The 19,391-nt window shown below is 56.5% G+C and overlaps 1 protein-coding gene and 3 non-coding genes across 4 annotated transcripts; all 4 read left to right on the forward strand.

Annotated features, from left to right (window-relative positions):
• The first annotated feature begins 11,516 nt into the window (after positions 1–11,516).
• NOP56 (NOP56 ribonucleoprotein) lies at positions 11,517–19,330 on the forward strand. Its single transcript, XM_074991628.1, has 12 exons — positions 11,517–11,579; positions 11,897–11,986; positions 12,861–12,975; positions 13,777–13,938; positions 14,255–14,453; positions 14,793–14,980; positions 15,419–15,570; positions 15,813–15,913; positions 16,720–16,868; positions 17,192–17,313; positions 17,527–17,664; positions 18,613–19,330. Exons 1-12 carry the CDS (start codon positions 11,577–11,579, stop codon positions 18,766–18,768), a joined length of 1,575 nt encoding a protein of 524 aa, XP_074847729.1. The 5' UTR covers positions 11,517–11,576; the 3' UTR covers positions 18,769–19,330.
• Positions 14,586–14,721, forward strand: LOC142012953 (small nucleolar RNA SNORA51). Its single transcript, XR_012645513.1, has one exon. It is a non-coding gene; the product is annotated as a small nucleolar RNA SNORA51 (small nucleolar RNA).
• On the forward strand, positions 16,967–17,037 carry LOC142012950 (small nucleolar RNA SNORD56). The gene has a single exon (XR_012645511.1). It is a non-coding gene; the product is annotated as a small nucleolar RNA SNORD56 (small nucleolar RNA).
• On the forward strand, positions 17,357–17,425 carry LOC142012949 (small nucleolar RNA SNORD57). Its single transcript, XR_012645510.1, has one exon. It is a non-coding gene; the product is annotated as a small nucleolar RNA SNORD57 (small nucleolar RNA).
• Positions 19,331–19,391: the final 61 nt, after the last annotated feature.

The raw sequence follows: 19,391 nt of genomic DNA on the forward strand, positions 1-19,391 counted from the left end.
TTTGTTAAAGACCTGAGAATTTGTGTTGTGAAACACACACAGTTTAACAACAGATTAGAGCAAGAGATTTGTGAGTTAGAGTACGTGTTCAAATTTGACGCATTAACACAGGGTGTGGACAGAGACATCAACTACCTCACGCATTGCAGGGACCGCTTCTCTTCCTTTGATGCTTGTAATTATCTCAGACAGGACAATTAACACCCCCACACCTCTCACCCCCTTCCTTCTATCCTCTGATTTGTCCATTTTTACTGGAATTTTTTTTCTTTCTGGTCCTCTGTGCTGATATATATCAGTCTGTGTTGGAAATGAGCTTCAGCTGAAGCAGTGGGTCCATCCCACGAAAGCTCCACACCAAATAAATAATTTTGTTAGTCTTTAAGGTGCTACATTTTTACTGGTACAAGCGCTGAAAGAACTGATCAGGGGACATGTGTGGCTTGACCTGCTGCTCAGAAACTGGGAAGAACTAATAGAAATACAAGTGGGTGGCAACCTGGACTGCAGCAATTGAGCTGGTAGATTTCAGGATCCTGACAAAAGGAAGGAAGGATGAGCACTAACATACAGACCCTTAATTTCAGAAGAGCAGACTTCGACTCCCTCAGAGAACTGATGGGCAGGATCCTCTGGGAAGCTAATATGAAGGGGAAAGGAGTTCAGGAGAACTGGCAGTATTTTAAAGAGGTCTTATTGAAGGCACAGGAACAAACCATCCCAAAATACAGTAAGAAAAGCAAATATGGTAGGCAGCCAGTTTGGCTATTTGGGAAAGCTAAATGCACACAGATCCATGGGTCTGGATTTAATGCATCCAAGGGTACTGAAGGAATTGGCAGATATTGCAAAGTGTTTGATGATTATCTTTGAAATTCATGGTGAATCAGGAAAGGTCTTGGATGACTGGAAAAAGGCAAACGTAGGGCCCATCTTTAAAAAAGGAAATAGCACAATCCAGGGAACTGTAGACCGGTAGCCTTAGCTCAGTCCCCAGAAAAATCATGGAAGGGATCCTCAAGGAATCCATTTTGGAGCAGTTGGGGAAAAAGTGAAAGTGATCGAGAGTAGTCAACATGGATTCACTAGGGCAAGTCCTGCCTGACCAATCTGATTAGCTTCTATGATGAGGTAACTGGCTCTGTGGACATGGGGAAGTCAGTGGATGTGATACACCTTGACTTCAGCAGAGCTTTTGGTACAGTCTCACAACATTCTTGCCCGTAAGTTAAGGAAGTATGGATTGGACCCATGGCCTGTAAGGTGAATAGAAATCTGGCCTGAGGGTCGGGCCCAACAGGTAGTGTGGTCAATCGCTCAGTGTCTGGTTGGTTGTTGGTTTCAAGTGGAGTGTCCCAAGGATCAGGTCTAGGACCAGTGTTGTTCAATGTCTATGTTAATGACCTGGATGAGGGGTTGGATTGCACTCAGCAAATTTGCAGATGACACTAAGCTAAGGGGTCAGGTAGATACACTGGAGTTTAGGGACAGGGTCCAGAGTGACCTGGATAAATTCGAGGACTGGGCCAAAAGAAATCTGAGGAGGGTCAAGTGCAGAGTCCTGCACTTGGGACAGAAGAATCCCAAACACTGTAACAGGCTGGGGACCGACTGGCTAAGCAGCAGTGCAGCAGAAAAGGACCTGGGGATTACAGTGCATGTGTGGTGGGGTTTGGGATCCCCCAAGCTCTGCACCCTGTCTGCACGCAGGAGCGACTCTCATTCGGCAGGAGAACAGCGGGTTCTTCCTCGAGTGTCCCCGTGGGTGCTCCACGATAGGTGTCGGGCTCGCCCCGGCGCCACAGATCAGATCTTTCCAGCAGTTTCTGCCGGACTACGCATGTGCCGGCGCGCGCCACTCCCTTGCGCACTCCCAGCCACGTGCGCGATCCGGTCCCCGCCAGTTCCTTCTTAACCGCCATCGGCTGCAGACGAAATCTGCTCAGGCTGCGGCCAGAGTCAGCGTATTTAGAGTTTTTCAAAGTTTTAGAGTTTTCTTTCAGAGTTCTTAGTTAAATTGTTTGCTTCTTTATTGCCAAAAAAAAAAAAAGTGTGTGTGTGTGTGTGTGTGTGTGTGTGTGTCTATATATATATATATATATATATTATATATATATATATATATATAAGTAGAAAGTCTTAGTAACGAGAGGAGGAGCGGAGGCACCCCGGGGACGTGAAGGCCAGTAGGCCTCCTGCTGCGGCAGGCTGGAGTCCGTGAGAGGCGAACAGGCACAGAGAAGGTGCTAAGTACCCTATTAACAGCTCAAAGACTCACCGCAATGTCCTCTTCAAGATTCAAGAATTGTGAGTCATGCCGCGAAGCTATGCTGGCCTCTGATGGGTACAGTCAATGTATCAGATGCCTGGGGGAATCACACGTCACGCAGAAATGCTCCTTCTGTGCAAAGCTCACGGCCAGAGCCCGAAAGGATAGAGAAATGCAGCTGAAAATGCTGCTGTTTGATAAGGCCCTCCAGCCAGACATGCCGGAGAGGCCTCAACCGGAGGGACCCACAGGGCTCCACAAAAGGAAGGCGGTGTCCCTCACCCCCTTGGTGCAGAAACGGAGGAAGCTCTCTCCAGCCCGATCCCTGCCGGCGGTCACAGCGAGCGGGATGGGCGTAGCACACAGCCCCCAGCCGCAGTCACAAGCAAGCGGCAGCGCAGCAGCGCACGTGGGAGAGGCTGAGCCTCCGATTACTAAACAGCCAGCCCGCGCATTCAGAGCGGCGGCCAGGCAAGCGCCGGAACCGGCAGCACCGCCGCAAGCGGCACAGACCCCCGCGGCACCAATGGTGCAGGGCCAACAGGCACGTAGCCTACAGGCACCGGAGGAGACCACCCGCACGGCACCGCAGGTGAGCGTGCCGAGCGCGGCGCCGACAGCAGGGCCGAGATCCCCGGCACGGAGAGGGGCGGAGCCAGCCCCGCAGGGGAAGGGAAAGGCAGCAGCGAAAACCCAGCACCGCAGCCCTTCTCCGGACGGGGCTGCAGGGCTGCTCTCAGCAAGTCCTCCCCTTATGCTGCGTACACCAACCAGGAGACATGGGTCTCCCCCAGCCTACCCAGAGCCTCCTTCCCCTTTCCTCCAACCAGCATCACCATGGCTCAGGCCACCCTCGCCTTTTCTGGGATTTGACCCTCTGGAGTACTACCACAAACCAGTTTCACCATTGTCTCAATCATCCAGACTATCTCGCTCCCCCAGACATCGGGGGTATGCACCTCGAGAGTGGTCCAGGTCTCCATCCCAGGAACCGTGCCCGTGCTGCCACGGTCGTTGTCCTTATCACGCTGGGCATAGACACCACAGGCATACACCCAGCGGCAGGTCCGCCTCGACCGCCCAGTACCCCCGCGGGCACTCACGGACGGGGACGGAAACACAGCTGTCTCAAGGGGAGCTGATTTTGGAACCCCGAGATTTTCCCTCGCAAGCCTCCAGTGAGAGGGTGTACCACTGGCAGCAGGACCCTGAGAGTTCAAGGGAGGTCTACCCTAGTGGTTCCTCCTTGTCCTCCCCCAACGAGGCTACGGTCCCCGGGGATGTTGCCCCCCCGGATGACCTCAAACAGTTTCAGGAGCTGTTTAAAAGGGTGGCTTTCACGCAAGGCATCCAAACAGCAGAGGTGCAGGAGAAGCACCACAAGCTCCTCAAAAACCTGAGGCCTCCGGCCTCGTCCAAAATCGCTATCCCGCTCGACGAAGCAATCATGGAGTCAGCCACCACCATATGGCAGACCCCGGCTTCCGCTCCACCTATAAACAAGAGGGCGGATAAGAAATACTTCATCCCGGCGAAGGGCATGGAGTTCCTGTTTAGTCACCCACAACCAAATTCTCTGGTGGTAGAATCGTCTCAGCAGAGATCGAAGACTTCCCAGTACAAAGCGGGGGGAACGGATAGAGATGCCAAGAAGCTAGAGCTATTCGGCAGAAAGGTCTACTCCTCCTCCACCCTGCTGCTGAGAGTGGCTAATTATGCAGCACATCTAGCGAACCACAATTTCGACAATTACTCCAGGCTTACTTCTCTCATGGATTCACTTCCAGAAGATAAGAAGCCGGTGCTGAAGGCCATCGTGCAAGAGGGCTATGCAGCTTCGAGGACGGGAGTCCAGATCGCCCTGGACGTAGCGGACATGGCGGCACGCTCAACGGCTATGGCAGTGGTCATGCGCAGGTAATCCTGGCTCCAGACATCTGGTATCCCGAGGGATCTGCAGGCAAAAATTGTCGATCTCCCTTTCGACACGCAGAAGTTGTTTGCAGAGTCAACTGATTCGGTCCTTCATTCCAGTAAAGACTCAAGAGCCACACTCAGAACCCTGGGTATTTATACCCCTCCATACAGAAAGAAAAAGTATTACCCTCAACAAAGGCGATACCCGTACCAACCTCAGCGTGCTCAGTACCAACGGGGCTGCGACCAAGGGCGGCATCAACAGCAACAACAGCATAGAACTCCCAGGCGACGTTCCCAACAAGGCTGTGCATCCTCGGGGCAGGCCCAAAGGCAACAAGTTTGATGGACAGGTCGAGGGCTGCACTATTACTACCATCGCGCAATGTCATCCACAATTAATGTTCCATCATCACCTCCGACCGTTCCACTCACAATGGCAAAAGATCACCACAGACAAGTGGGTACTAGAGATCATAGCCACGGGTTACATGATCCCCTTTCAGTCGCTCCCACCACCAAGACCTCCGCCCAGGCCTCATCTCAGAGATGCCTCCCACGAGGCGAAACTCAAGCACGAGGTGGACCACCTGATGCTTATAGGGGCGGTCGAACGAGTGCCGGAGCGAATTCAGGGGAAAGGGTTTTATTCACGATACTTCCTCACAGAGAAGAAAACAGGAGGCTGGAGGCCCATCTTAGATCTTCGAGGCCTCAACCGGCACTTGCGCAAACAACGCTTTCAGATGATCACAGTCGCCTCTATACTCACGGCACTGGACAATGGAGATTGGTTTGCAGCCCTCGACTTACAAGATGCGTATTTTCATATAACGATCCACCCGGCTCACAGACGTTTTCTCCGGTTTATGGTCGGCAAAGAACATTTCCAATACAAGGTTCTGCTGTTCAGCCTCTCCTCGGCCCCCAGAGTCTTTACCAAGACCCTGGCAGTGGTGTCAGCCTGCCTGCACAGACGGGGTATTTATATTCCCATATCTGGACGACTGCCTACTGAAAGGGGCCTCGAAGGCGGAGGTACTACGCATGATACATGTAACAGCAAACACGTTTTCTTCGCTGGGCCTGGTCATCAACCTTGCGAAGTCAAAGATCGACCCCACACAGGACATAGAGTTCGTAGGGGCACGTATAAACTCTATTACAGCAAGGGTTATCTACCCGACGCCCGCTTTCGCACCGTCGGTTCCCTGGTACAAGTCATTACATACAGCCCCACGGTGCCGGTTTTAACGTGCTTGCAGCTGCTCGGCCACATGGCAGCGGCAACGTTCGTGGTACAGAACGCCAGATTGCATATGCGCAACCTACAACATTGGCTGGCGAGCGTTTACAAGCTGGCATCCCATACCGTCCGCAGGGTGGTGTCGCCCACGACAGAGGTGCGCAGATCCCTGCAATGGTGGGTAAACCCCAAGAACATGCTAACGGGGGTACCCTTTCACCAACCACAAATCTCTATTTTTCCCACCACCGATGCCTCCCACATAGGGTGGGGAGCACATATTGGCGAAAGGTGACGCAAGGACTGTGGTCCCCTACAGAACAGCCACTGCACATAAATATACTGGAGCTCAGAGCGGTGTTCAACGCCTGCAAACACTTTCAAGACCACATACAAGGCAAGGTAGTCGGGATCAATACAGACAATATCTCCACCATGTTTTATATAAATCGACAAGGCAGAGCTCGATCCCGTGCCTTATGTGCAGAAGCAGTCCGTCTGTGGAACTGGTGCATCGCCAACAATATAACGTTGAAAGCCTTGTACTTACCAGGAGCTCCCAACGTGAAGGCAGACCAGCTGAGCCGGCGCTTCGCACTCACACACGAGTGGCAGATCCGCTCCGATCTGCTACGACCGATTTTTCAGGCATGGGGGTTTCCCCAGATAGACCTGTTTGCCACTCAGCACAACAAGAAGTGCCCCCAATACTGCTCCAGGGCAGGACTGGGGCGGGGGTCCCTGGGGGACACGTTCACGATTTCGTGGAAGGGCCCACTGCTTTACCTGTTTCCCCCCACAGTGCTCATCCACAAGGTCCTGCAGAAAGCCCGGAGGGAGAGAGCCCTCATGATCCTAGTGGTCCCCACATGGGATCGACAGCAATGGTTCCCCTTGCTTCTCTGCATGTCGGATCGTCCACCGCTTCCCCTTCCGGTAGCGCCGGACCTGCTCACGCAGGCCCAGGGGTCCATAGTGCATCCTCACCCCCGAGGCCTGCGCCTACAAGCATGGTTAATCCATGGCTCAGCTCCCTAGAAAGTACATGTACGGAGGGAGTGCAACAAGTCCTGGAAAGTAGCCGAAGGACCTCCACCAGGAAGACCTACAAACAGAAATGGACTCGATTCACTGCATGGCGTTCCACCAAGCAGTTAGCTCCCCTTGAAGTGCCTATACCTGTCATACTAGAATACTTACTGGACCTCAAGAGAGGCGGGCTCTCCCTCTCTTCGTTGAAGGTCCATCTCACCGCTATATCAGCTTTTCGGCATGAAGAGGAAGGGCCCACGGTATTTGCCCATCCTATTGTTACCAGGTTCCTGAAGGGGCTGGTAAACCTGTACCCTCCTCGGAAACCGCTTCCACCATCGTGGAGCTTGGACCTGGTGCTCAGCGCGCTAACGGGACCACCATTTGAACCTTAGCCACGGTTTCCCTCCATCTCCTTACGATAAAGACAACCTTCCTTCTTGCAATCACGTCAGCTCGCAGGGTGAGTGAGCTCGCAGCAGTTATGGCAACGCCGCCCTGCACGGTATTCTCAAAGGAGGCGGTAACCTTACGGCTGCACCCAGCCTTTGTTCCAAAAGCTTCTTCAGAGTTCCATCTTAATGAACCTATAGTTTTACCCTCGTTTTACCCGAAGCCTCATAGCTCCAACAAGGAGGCATGCCTGCACCTCCTGGACGTGAGGAGGGCATCGGCCTTCTACATAGACAGAACTAAGTCCTTCCAGAAAACGGACAGACTCTTCGTCTCTCTCGCTCCCAGATCAAAAGGGGAGGGTCTCTCTTCACAGAGAATCTCGAAGCACATTGTGTCCTGCATAAAGATGTGCTACGAACTTCGAAAGACTCCTTTACTGGCCCCACCTAGGGCTCATTCCACCCTGGCGGTGGCGGCATCAACAGCCTTTTTCAAGGGCATTGCGCTAAAAGACATCTGCAGAGCGGCGACCTGGTGATCCTATACACCTTCACCAAGCATTATGCCCTACACCGGGTATTCCAAGAGAATACCCGCCTCTCGACAGCGGTCCTTTCGGGGGCAAGCTGCACATAACCCGATTACCCACCTCCTTTCTTGGGTTACTGCTGGGTAGTCACCTATCGTGGAGCACCCACGGGGACACTCGAGGAAGAAAGAGAAGTTACTCACCGTAGTAACAATGGTTCTTCGAGATGTGTCCCCGTGGGTGCTCCACCACCCGCCCATGCTCCCCGCTTCGGATCTCTGTTTGGTGTTTTTCAGGAGCATCTGAGGCGGTTGGTCAAGGAACTGGCGGGGACCGGATCGCGCACGTGGCTGGGAGCGCGCAGGGGAGCGGCGCGTGCTGGCGCATGCGCGGTCTGGCAGAAACTGCTGGAAAGATCCGATCTGCGGCGCCGGGGCAAGCCCGACACCTATCGTGGAGCACCCACGGGGACACATCTCGAAGAACCATCGCTACTACGGTGAGTAACTTCTCTTTTATTAGCCGACAGGACACAGCATCGTACAGAGGAGGCAGTGCAGCCGGCAGAGACAGCCAGTCCAACCCATGTTGGGGGGAGGAGGCCCCTAGGAGCCCACAGAGCCGGGGGCCTGGCCCCCTCCTTGGTCTTGCTCTGTCTCAGCGCAGACTCACTGCTTCCCACTCCCAGTTCCAATTCAAACCCCTCAGGCTCCACCTCCTCCTTTGTCTCCACGACAAAGGTGTCACCTGGTCGCCAGGTTACCCTCAGCAGGAGCCCCCCACCCTCTGTGAGCCACTCACACACACAGAGGTATCCCCCACTCCATCACAGCATGAGAGGCTGGATACAAGTTAACAGTGTGCCCTTGTTGCCAAGGCTAACAGCATATTGGGGTGCATTATTAGGAGCATTTCCAGCAGATCTAGAGAAGTTATTGTTCCTCTCTAGTTAGCTCTGGCAAGGACTCATCTGGAGTATCGCATCAAGTTCTGGGCCCCCCCGGTATAGAAAGGATGTGAATACACTGGAGCTGGTCCAGCGGAGGGCAACAAAAATGATTCAGCAGCTGGAGCACATGACCTATGAGGAGAGGCTGAGGGATTTGGGCTTATTTAGTTTGCAGAATAGAAGAGTGAGGGGAATGTGATGACAGCCTTCAACTTCTTGAAAGGGGGCTCTAAAGAGGCTGGAGAGAGGCTGTTCTCAGTGGTGACAGATGGCAGAACAAGGAGCAATGCTCTGAAGTTACAGAGGGGGAGGTGTAGGCTGGATATTAGGAAAGACTCTTTCCCCAGGAGGGTGGTGAAGCACTGGAATGTGTTACTGAAACAGGTGGTGGAATCTCCATCCCTAGAGGTTTTTAAGTCCCAGCTTGATGTAGTCCTGGCTGGGATGACTTAGTTGGGGTTGAACCGCTCTGGAAAGAGAAGCAGCCGAGCTGGCTTTTATATTCAAATTCGGCACATTAACACATGGTTTAAATCGTGATGGGAACTTTGAGTCACTCTAGGGGCTCGTCTGCATACTTGGCTCAATCTAATTCTTGACCTTCCCCCGCCCCACCCCTCCACTCTCTGATTTGCTCACCTTGATTATCTTTTTCTGATCTGTTCTCCTTGCTTACTGTTTTTGGTTCTCTGTGTCTTGAATATTGAGTCTGTTCTGGTCTGGCTCTGGTCTGAAGTGGGTCTGTCCCACGAAAGCTCACCTAATAAACTATTTTGCTAGTCTTTAACGTGCTACTTGACTGCTTTTTGTTTTGATAGTGTGTAGACTAGCACGGCTTCCTCTCTGTTACTATGAAATAACAAGCACTTCTCTCCCCCATCAGAAAGTGTAGTTGTCTGCACATGGTGGGGTTTAACAGCACTCATAGTACACAATGTTTCTGGGCTCCCATGATCTGCAGTAGGAGACACGTAAACGTACCAGGTGTAATGTATGGAGGTTTTCCGGCCACTTCTCACAGAAGCAAACCCAGGGCAAATTGCTTAAGAGCAGACCACATCCAGCCCCTCCAGCAAGGGAGTTCCTCGCCTGGTCAAATGACATCAGTCACAAACTCCTTGATGCAGGCTGCAGCACATGGCATAGGTGGCTACCTTAACAGTCTCTGGAATACATCCTTTGCTGGGGTGGGCCAGCAGTCCGTTCAGGCTCAGTTCATAGCAGAGATGTTCCTGTAACCTCCAGCCACGGTGGAGATTGAGGACTGGTGACAAGAGTAACTGCTAGGGTCCCTTTTGTAGCCTTGCCCATGTGGTTGGAAATCCCTGCCTGGGAGCACGTTCACAATGCAGAACCGTATGATCAGGTTATCTGTCCGTGTGCTTTTCTTGGTCATTCTGCCATGGGCCATGTGGTCAGATGACACATCCCAGCTAAATTCCTGAGATGTGGATTAGAATCCATTCTGCTTTACCTGACAAAGGTAAATTCTAGGAAGGTAGTGAAGCACCAGAATGTTACCTGGCGGGGTGGTGGAATCTCCATCCCTGGAGGTTTTTAAGGCCTGCCTGGGATGGCTTAGTTAGAATTGGTTCTGCTTTTTTTTGGGGGGTGGGGGGGCTGGACTTGACCTCTGAGGTCTCTTCTCACCCTGGGATTCTATGAATCAATGAAAGACCAGGGGAGCTAATGCCTCAGGCATGAGAAGGTCCCTGCACTCATGAGTGGGTTTTGCAGGACCTTTTCCCACCACACCTAGAGAAAAGATAAAGCAGCAGAAATGTAGCAGTTTAAAGACTAACACTGATCTGAAGAAGTGGGTCTGTCCCCCGAAAGCTCACCACCGAATAAATCATTTTGTGTGTCTTTAAAGTGCTGCACTGCTGCTGCTTTGTTCTGTTGGAGTTCAGACTAACACGGCCCCTGTTTCTAAAGGAAGGATGGGACTGCCCTGGGCCTTGAAGCGGTTTAAGTTAGCAAACTGCTGCAAGTCCAGTGCAGCTTGTCCCTTCGTTGTGGTATGAACTGCTGTCCACAAACCAGGTTGTCTGGCCAGCTGCGTCTTCAGACAGGTTGCCCTAAAGGCTGCCTATGGCTGGGGTCCCTTTGGGGTTCACAGAGGTGTTCCTGGCTGCCTCGGAGCCGGCCCCAAACAGCTATTCCCCAGCGCCTGCCCAGAGCAAGCACTGGGCTTCCCCGGGACTGGTCTGCTGCGCCAACGGGCGAAGGCTGGGCCTGGCCACGCAGCAGGGCATGAGCCGGTGCCTCCCTGGCCCCCGGACCCCGTGGGAGCTGCTGCCTCAGGCTGGGCCAGGGCAGGGTTTGGACCTGCCTGAGGTCTGTAACACACCACGAGCCAGCGCTGCCAAAGCAGGAGGCTGACACTGCACAGGGGGTGGGGAGTCAGGGGCTGGCCCCTCCTGTGGGCAGCACCTCCCTGCCTGCAGCACCCCAACGTGCAGTCTGCCCCTCCCCCCTCCCGCAGCACCCCAACGTGCAGTCTGCCCCTCCCCCCTCCTGCTGCACCCACACGTGCAGTCTGCTCCTCCCCCTGCCTGCTGCACCCCAACGTGCAGTCTGCCCCTCCCCCTGCCTGCAGTGTGACCTGCCCCCGCCTGCTCCACCCACGTGGTCTGCACTTCCCCCCTCCTGCAGCACCCCACGTGCAGTCTGCCCCTCCCCCCTCCTGCTGCACCCCCACGTGCAGTCTGCCCCTCCCCCACGCCTGCAGTGTGAGCCGCCCCGCCTGCTGCGTCCCCCACGTGCAGTCTGCCCCTCCCCCCGCCTGCAGTCTGCTCCCCCTCCCCCGCAGTGCCCCCCCTCCCGCGTGGAGCGCTCCCCACCCCAGCCGGAGAGGTCACCAAAAGGTCACCGAGGGCTGCAGCCCCTCCCCCCCGCACTCCCCGGAGCGGGGGCAGGCAGCAACCGCCCCCTACCCCCGTTTCCCCAGCTGAGGGCGGGGCAGGTGCCCCCCACGCGCCCTCCGGCCGCCAGGGGCCGCGTAACCGGCAGAGCGCTCACAGGCGGGCTCTGACGCACTGGACGACGGAGGAGTGGATGGGGCGGGCCTTTGGGAGTCTCCATGCCCCATTGGCAGAGAAGCGGAAGGGGCGGGCCCCAGAACCGACCACACTTCCCTATTGGCAGTTCATGGGAGGAGCGGTCTGTGATTGGCGGACAGGTCGGTTTCCGGTTCCGGCGGGTCTCTGGCGGCCTCGCACCGCGGGCAGGCGGCAGGATGGTGAGCGGCTCGTGGGGCCATCCGAGTCCATCCTCTCCGCGGCGGCCGCCTGGGCCCTGGCCGCGGGGGGCAGAACCGCGGCAGGAGCTGGGCTGGGCAGCGCCGGGGGCCGGGCCGGGCCGGGCCTGGGCAGCGCGGGGGCGGGGGCGGGGGCGGGGGCAGAGCCGCGGCAGGAGCTGGGCCGGGCAGCGCTGGGGGCCGGGCCGGGCCTGGGCGGGGGCGGGGGCGGGGGCGGGGGCAGAGCCGCGGCGGGAGGTGGGCGGGGGCCGGGCCGGGCCGGGCCGGGCCGCGCCGCGCGCTAACGGCCCCTCTCGCAGGTGCTGCTCCACGTGCTGTTCGAGCACGCGGCCGGCTACGCGCTCTTCGCCGTGCGGGAGGCGGAGGAGATCAGCCTGCTGCTGCCCCAGGTGCGTCTGAGCCGTCACATGGGCGACCACGGCCTTGGACCCTGCCGCTGGGCCTGGGGTTGCGGGACCTTCTTACCTCCCCGCAGGGCTACTGCTGCTGCCCGGGCACAGTCACCAGGGTTCCTGGAGCCCCTGCCCCTAAAGCAGGGCCCCTGAGTGCCCACGTGCTTGCTGGAGGGGTGTCTCAGCCCCACAGGCTGCAGGGGCTTTAAGGGCTCCCTTGGGGAGCCTCATCCTAGACTGTCAGTGAGTCGGGTGAATCTCTGTTCTGACTCTCGCTTTGTCCCGGGCTTCAGGGGCTTGTGGCGGAGGCCGGTTGAGATGGATCCTGCCCGAGCTGGGAGAGTTGTGAGAGGGTGGTAGGGCAGGTTGCCAGGAGTGAAACTGTGGTTGGCATCAGACTTCCCTGGGGTGGTGGGTTGCTCTGGGCTGCCTGTGCGGCCAGCCGATGGGGCTGATGCTCTGGGCTGAGAGGTAGTTCCCATTGAGTGCAGTGATGAATAGTCCTTATCTGTCAATCCACTGAAAACAGTGATGACGTGCTGTCTCTGAGCGCTCAGCAGACCTGTTCAGGGCATGGGTTTTGTGCTCGGGTGCAGGTGTTCACGCCGCCCAGCCATGAAAGCTGTGCTGCTCGGGTGCAGAATGGGGCCGCAGATGACAGCGCTGCTGCCTTCCTTAGAGGTAGTGGACACGGCAGGCCCCAGCATGCAGTGCTCCTGAGGCATCCCAGCAGCTCCAGCTCTTGCAGTGTTGGGGACTACAGTCTGTTTTAGCGGCATTGGTCTGGGGGCTTTGTGCTCAGTCAGTAGCTGGCCCCCGGCAGACTTGGGGTTCTTTGTGTTACTCATCCCTGCTCTTTGGCCCGTGCCAGGTGGAGGAGAGCATTCTGAACATTGGCAAGTTCCACAGCATCGTCAGACTGGTGGCCTTTTCCCCATTCCGATCTGCCCAGAGTGCCCTGGAGAACGTCAATGCTGTCTCAGAAGGTGAGGCTGGACAAGTAGCTTGTGCACTGAGCGCCTGCAGTGGACTTGGAGACAGGTGGCTGGGCCAGGAGCTCAGCTTGCTGCCCTTTCCTGCTACTCTGTACTGTCCCCTTTGCTCCCCTTATCATAGAATTCTAGGGCGGGAGTCCAGCCCTCAGCGCAAAGCAAGATCAACTCCATCTAAATCATCCCAGCCAGGACCTTGTCCAGCTGGGACTTAAAAACCTCTCTGGATGGAGATTCCACCATCTCTCGTAACACATCCCAGTGCTTCACCACCTTCCTGGGGAAAGAGTTTTTCCTAATATCCAACCTACACCCCCCACTGTCACCATGGAGAACAGCCTCTCTCCATCCTCTTTAGAGCCCCCCTTCAGGAAGTTAAAGGCTGCTATCAAATTACCCCTCAGTCTGCTCTTCTGCAAACTAAATAAGCCCAAATCTTTCAGCCTCTCCTCATGGGTCCTGGGCTCCAGCACCCTAGTGATTTTTGTTGGCCTGCACTGAACTCACTTCCAATGTGTCCACATCCTTTCTGTACTGGGGGCCCCAGAACTGGACGCAATACTCCAGATGTGGCCTCACCAGCGCTGAGCAGAGAACAATAATTTCTCTAGATCTGCTGGAAATACTCCTCCTAGTGCACCCTGCTATGCTGTTAGCTTTCTTGGCTACAAGGGTGCACTGTTGACTCATGTCCAGTGTCTCATCCACTGTAAGCCCCAAGTCCTTTTCTGCTGCATTGCTCCTTGGTGCCCTGTGGCTCCCTGACCCATTAACTTCTCCCTCTTCTGGGGGTAGGGATTCTCCATGAAGACCTCAAGTTGTTCCTGGAGACCAACCTTCCAGCCAAGAAGAAGAAAACTTTGCTGGGCGTCAGTGATGCCAAAATTGGGGCTGCCATCCAAGAGGAGCTGGGTTACCAGTGCCAGACCGGAGGGGTTGTAGCAGAGATCACGCGAGGTGAGAGGAGTGGGGGTACACTAGTGAGGCCTGGGTCGCTCTGTTCTGGCTGCAGGCTCCTTGGCTGCGGGAGCAGCATGTGCTGTCTGAGCAGCTGGGAGGCTCTGGACAAACCCTAAAACTGCATGGAGATACTAGCAGGCCCCCAAGAAGGTGACAGGTGGGCTGTACCCCAGTGCCTGGCACGGTGCGGTGTCCCTGTCTGTGCTGGGATATTGAGTGCTCGCTCAAGGCTGTGCTCCCTCCTTGGCTTGTGACGGGGTGGGCAGTGCAGCTGGGCGGGGTTCTGTGCTTACCAGATACCTTCTGTGTGCAGGGATCCGCCTGCACTTCCACACCCTGGTGAAGGGCCTCACTGCCCAGTCAGCCTCCAAGGCACAGCTGGGCCTGGGGCACAGCTACTCCCGAGCCAAAGTGAAATTCAATGTCAACAGAGTTGACAACATGATCATCCAGTCCATCAGCCTGTTGGACCAGCTGGACAAGGACATCAACACCTTCTCCATGCGTGTCAGGTGAGGGCAGGTCTCTCAGCAGCATCGGCCGTGGGGCTGCAGGGTGGGCTGGTGACAGCTCGGAGTGCTGCCTGTCTGCAGTGCTGCCTGTCTGCAGCTGTGCTGGGGGTTAGTGTTGAGACCACCCCTTACCCCCTCCCCGTGCTTACCGCAGGCAGTGTGACTCCCAGCGCTGACTGCACAGAAAAGGGAGGAAGAGCATCTGCCTTGCATACACCCCAGCCAGGGAGACTGTGACCTGGGCTGTCTTGTTAGCAGGGGGACACGGAAGGCGGGTTGGGAGGAGATGGCAGGTCCGTTGTCTCCTCTGCCTGACTGCTGCTCTCTGACCTCCGGCAGAGAGTGGTACGGGTATCACTTCCCAGAACTGATCAAGATTGTGAGTGACAACTACACCTACTGCCGGCTGGCCAAGCTCATTGGGAATCGCAAGGAGCTGAGCGAGGAGAGTCTGGAGGGGCTGGAGGAGATGGTGATGGACAGCGCCAAAGCCCAGGCCATTCTGGATGCCTCTCGCTCATCCATGGGTTAGGGACCTGTTTGAAATCGTTGGGGTCGGGCGGGGGCTCTAGTGCTGGCACTGGGGCTGAGCACTTGTGGTTAGTACATTGCTCATGGTGCTGGGCTGCCCGGGGAGGGAGCGCACAGGTGCTCTGGGCTCCCCCATTGGCGGATTTGTTCTTTAACTGGGGCATAAACTGGCCAGAGACTGATGTGGGTGTAGGGAAGGAATTTCCTCATGGCCACAATTGGCTGGTGCTGGCGGCACTTAGCAGGGAGGCTTAAGGTCAGTGTTCCCTCTCCTATGTGTGGGTGCGACCCACCAGCAGAAGCAGGCTGGGGGCACTGCTAATCAGCTGGGCAGCTGCCTTGCTGCTCAGGACTGTGCCCCGCTGTTTCTCTAGTTCATGGGGGTGGCCCTGGCGTAGTGGGAGCTGTGATTCACTGAGGGCGTCTCTCTGCAGGGATGGATATCTCCCCCATTGACCTCATCAACATTGAGAGCTTCTCCAGCCGGGTGATCTCCTTGTCTGAGTACCGCAAGGAGTTGCAGGAGTATCTCCGCTCCAAGATGAACCAGGTGGCTCCCAGTCTCTCTGCCCTCATCGGGGAAGTGGTGAGTGTCCTGGGCCTGGGGGGCAGGGCTCTTCCAGGCCACAGAAATGATGCTTCTATCTGTCAATCCACTGAGCTCTGTGCTGAGACAGTCACTGCTGATCTGGGCCCTGGGGTGCCGTGCTGGCTGATTGCCCATGTAGCCTGGAATGCAGCACTGTATGCTGGAGCCTGTTGTCTGAGCAGCTGGATTGCAGAACCTGCTCTCTCTCCATCTCGCATGTCTCCTGTGCTTCTCTGCAGGTGGGTGCCCGTCTGATCTCTCACGCCGGCAGCCTGACAAACCTGGCCAAGTACCCGGCTTCCACGGTGCAGATCCTGGGGGCAGAGAAGGCCCTCTTCAGGTACCGCTGCAAGGGGTCGTGGTGATGGCAGGCTCCTGGGCTGCTGGGCTTGACACGTGGCCAGGCATGGCTGCATACGTGAGTGATAAGCCAGCCCCAGTCTCTGAGCGACCCCCAAGGCTTTCTCTTCCATCTTGCTGGCCTGTTGAGCACCGGGTGCTGGGTTTGTCTAGGGAACCCAGGCAGCAGGTTAGCTCCGTGTGTGAGGAGTGATGCGTGTTCCCTGTAGGCTGAGTGCTTGGGAAGCTACCCAGGAGAGATTCAGGTGCTGCCCAGCTGATCGGCTCCCATAGCTGTTGGTGGTGCGCATAAGGAAATTTATTCTGCCCATGGCTGGAAAAAATGAGCAGGGTCCCTGACCAGGGTTTCAGGCCAGTCTGTCACATGTATCTGACTCTGGGAAGGAAAAGGGGCTGGGCCCCAGCTGCACAGCAGAACTAGTCTTGGGGGTGTGGCTGTGCCAGCTAATTGCCAGCTGCCTCGTGGTCTTGGTGAAAGCTACACTCACCTTCCTGTCCTGGAGGTATCTCCCAGTGCATATGAGTGGTGGATGTTAACATCTGGCTCTTAGTAGGAGGCCTGGCTAGCACATTGGCTGCAGAGCTGAGTGGTCGGGGAGGGTTAGCCCTCAGACCAGCAACACAGCTGCAGCCACGCAGGAACGTTCACCTGCCTGAGTGCTGCTGCCTTGTACCAGGCCTAGGGGGTTTGATCAAGTAGGCAGTTGGTGGCAGTATTGGGCCAGAGGCCAGTCTGTTGCTAGGGTCAGGACTCTAGGGTGAGTCTCACTCCCATACTTATTCCAGGGCCCTGAAGACTCGTGGCAACACCCCAAAATACGGGCTGATATTCCACTCCACCTTCATTGGCCGAGCGGCTGCCCGGAACAAGGGGCGCATCTCTCGCTACCTGGCCAACAAGTGCACCATCGCCTCCAGGATAGACTGCTTCTCAGGTGCTGCTTTCACCTGAGCCCCTGCTGAGCACGGCTGGGGGCACGAGGTACCAAGCTGGCGGCCAGTGCCGCGTCAGCCCTGCCAACCCCAGCGGCTTCTGCAATGATGGGAATATTTTTCGTCAACAGCATTTCACGCAGTGAATGGTGACACTTGTTTTCTGAGCAAGGCCGGCCTCAGGGCTGGGGGAGCAGGGTCGCCAGCTGGTTGGCAGGGGAGGGCCTGTGGTTGGGTTGATGGGATGGGTGGGCAGCTAGCCATGAAGTGGGGCAGGGGCTTTGCTGTAGCTAGCTGCCTGTCATTCACACTGCTCCTCTTACAGATGTCCCGACAAGTGTCTTTGGGGACAAGCTCCGTGAGCAGGTGGAGGAGCGGCTGGCCTTCTATGAAACAGGAGAGCCGCCTCGCAAGAATCTCGACGTCATGAAGGAGGCCATGGTGGAGGTGAGAGGGGCAGCGTGGGGCTGCAGGACTCCTGGGCAGGTCCTGGAAATGATGTGAAATCTCCTGCCTGACCACCTGGTGGAGGCAAAAACTGATTTAATGAGGCTGATCCGACACTTGCTCCAGTTCCTGGCAAGGGAGCCAGAGGCCAGCCAGGCTGGGCGGCAGGCTGTGTTGTCAGTGGTCAGGGAACTTCCTTTGCCCCTTTGCCAGGCTACTGAGGTGGCTGCCGAAATCAAGAAAAAAGAGAAGAAGAAGAAGAAGCGGGAGAAGAAGCGGCTGGCAGCCTTGGCGGCGGCAGCAACTGAGGAAGCCGAGAGCTCTGTGCTGGAGACGGCCGTGGAGATTGAGGTACAGAATCGGCCATCTGCCCTGGGGAGGCCTGGACTGTTTGTCCCTGTGTGTGAGGCAGACAGGTCCTGTCTAGAGCCCCTCCCTGCAGAGGGGCTTACGTCACAAGTCGGGCACATCTGCCTGCCTCGGGGTCTGGGAGTGACTCCGGTTCTGACCCTACGTGCAGCAGTGGGGCAGAGGCAGGTGGCTGGGGCTCAGTGTCCCCCCCCGTGTGTCAGCTGGGCTTTGTGTTGGGTGTCGCATACTCTTGGGGCACAGACCGTGCGCGCTCTTCCTGCGTGCTTTAAAGGTGCACAGTTCTGTGGGCGTGCCTGCCCCTCTTGGGCAATAGAGCTCCTGTATAGGGGGCTCCCTGTTCCCAGCTGCTGGCAGAGTCAGGCTCGCCTGCCATGTAAGTTTGCAAAAGGACAATCTGAGGACACGAGAATGCAGCTGGAAGCTGCTTCCTGGGTGGAGTGGGGCCACAACTCCTTCCAGTGACTGAAGCTCCTGGTAGCCCTGAGCTCTGGCTGCAGGGGTGACATCCCAGTGCTCAGGCCCTCTGAATCTGCCCACCACGGTGAGCCAGCAGGCTGGGCAGGAGACAGGAGTGTGTGAGTAGCTGCTGTCTGCTGCATTTCAGATCTTCCTAGATAACTGGCAGTGGGCAAAATGCCCAATTGCGGAGCAGTCAGGGTCCTGAGCGAGGGGCTAGTCCGAGCCTTGGCCAGTCTCCTCGGCTGTTGCTGGCCTTGAGCTTGAAGGGGATGTGCCAGGGCTCAGTCCTAGAAAACGACATAGCAAGAGCAGTGGCTGCTGCCAGCAGTTGCAGACTGTTGCACTCCAGCCAGCTGCAGTTTGCCCAGGTAATGGCTGAGCTGTCCCAGGGGGTCCCTCGGTATCTGCAGGGTGTGGCCATGTTAGCTCAGCCCAGCCAGGGCTCCTCTAATCCCCACTCTGCGTTAGGCAAACGACACCGAGCCCAAGAAGAGAAAGAAGCAGCGGCAGCAGCAGAACGGACTAGAAGAGCCCTTGCCCAAGAAGCAAAAGAGAGCAGCCCAGGGAGAGCTCCCCCAGTCAGACAAGAAGAAGAAAAAGAAAAAGGTCAAAGAGGAGGACTAAGGCGGGTGTTACCGTGTCTGACTGCGAGGCAGCCATGGGGCCTGCAGTGCAGTGGTACAGATGGACCAGTGCCTGCAGACGGGGGCGGGACACTTACCTTCCCTGGCTCTGAAGCTGTTGCTTCTTGTCCAGCATTTCACAAAGCAGCTGCTTGTCCTAGAATCCGGCCCAGGGCAGCCTGCAGCGAGTGCAGTCTGGTATTGGCATCTCAGCAGAACTTTGAGTGCTGTGGCAGGAGGCTGGTGCCACCACGCCTGGCTGTGCCTAACCACCGGTCTAATGCAGCTGCAGCATTGTTACTTGGAATGCGTCTGGCCTGGCCCTTGGAGCTGTGTTCTTCTCAGGCTGCCATGGCAGCTGTTCGGTGCGTTTGAGAACGCTCCCTGGGACTTGTCTGTTGGCAGCGCTCCCCCTGCCGCACATGCAGGGCCAAGGCCCAGAGCTTGGATTTCTTCCGTTCTGCCCCTTGCACTCTGTCCTCCACACAGGATGTTCCTGTGGCAGAGTGTGGAAGGGCCACCTGGGACTGCAACGTCTGCTAACAATAAATGCGTTTTTTCCAGCTTCTGTCCCTTTTTGGGAGTAAGGCTTGTTTGCTATGGTAAAGGTGTGTGGCCTTGCCT

Source organism: Carettochelys insculpta, chromosome 4, assembly GCF_033958435.1.
Source record: "Carettochelys insculpta isolate YL-2023 chromosome 4, ASM3395843v1, whole genome shotgun sequence".
Lineage (NCBI taxonomy): Eukaryota > Metazoa > Chordata > Testudines > Carettochelyidae > Carettochelys > Carettochelys insculpta.

Excerpts from the sequence above, each read along its gene's own strand:
- NOP56 (XM_074991628.1), top strand. Across the intron at positions 11,987-12,860 it reads TCAGCCTGCTGCTGCCCCAG|GTGGAGGAGAGCATTCTGAA; the intron begins GTGCGTCTGAGC and ends GGCCCGTGCCAG. Across the intron at positions 12,976-13,776 it reads CGTCAATGCTGTCTCAGAAG|GGATTCTCCATGAAGACCTC; the intron begins GTGAGGCTGGAC and ends TTCTGGGGGTAG.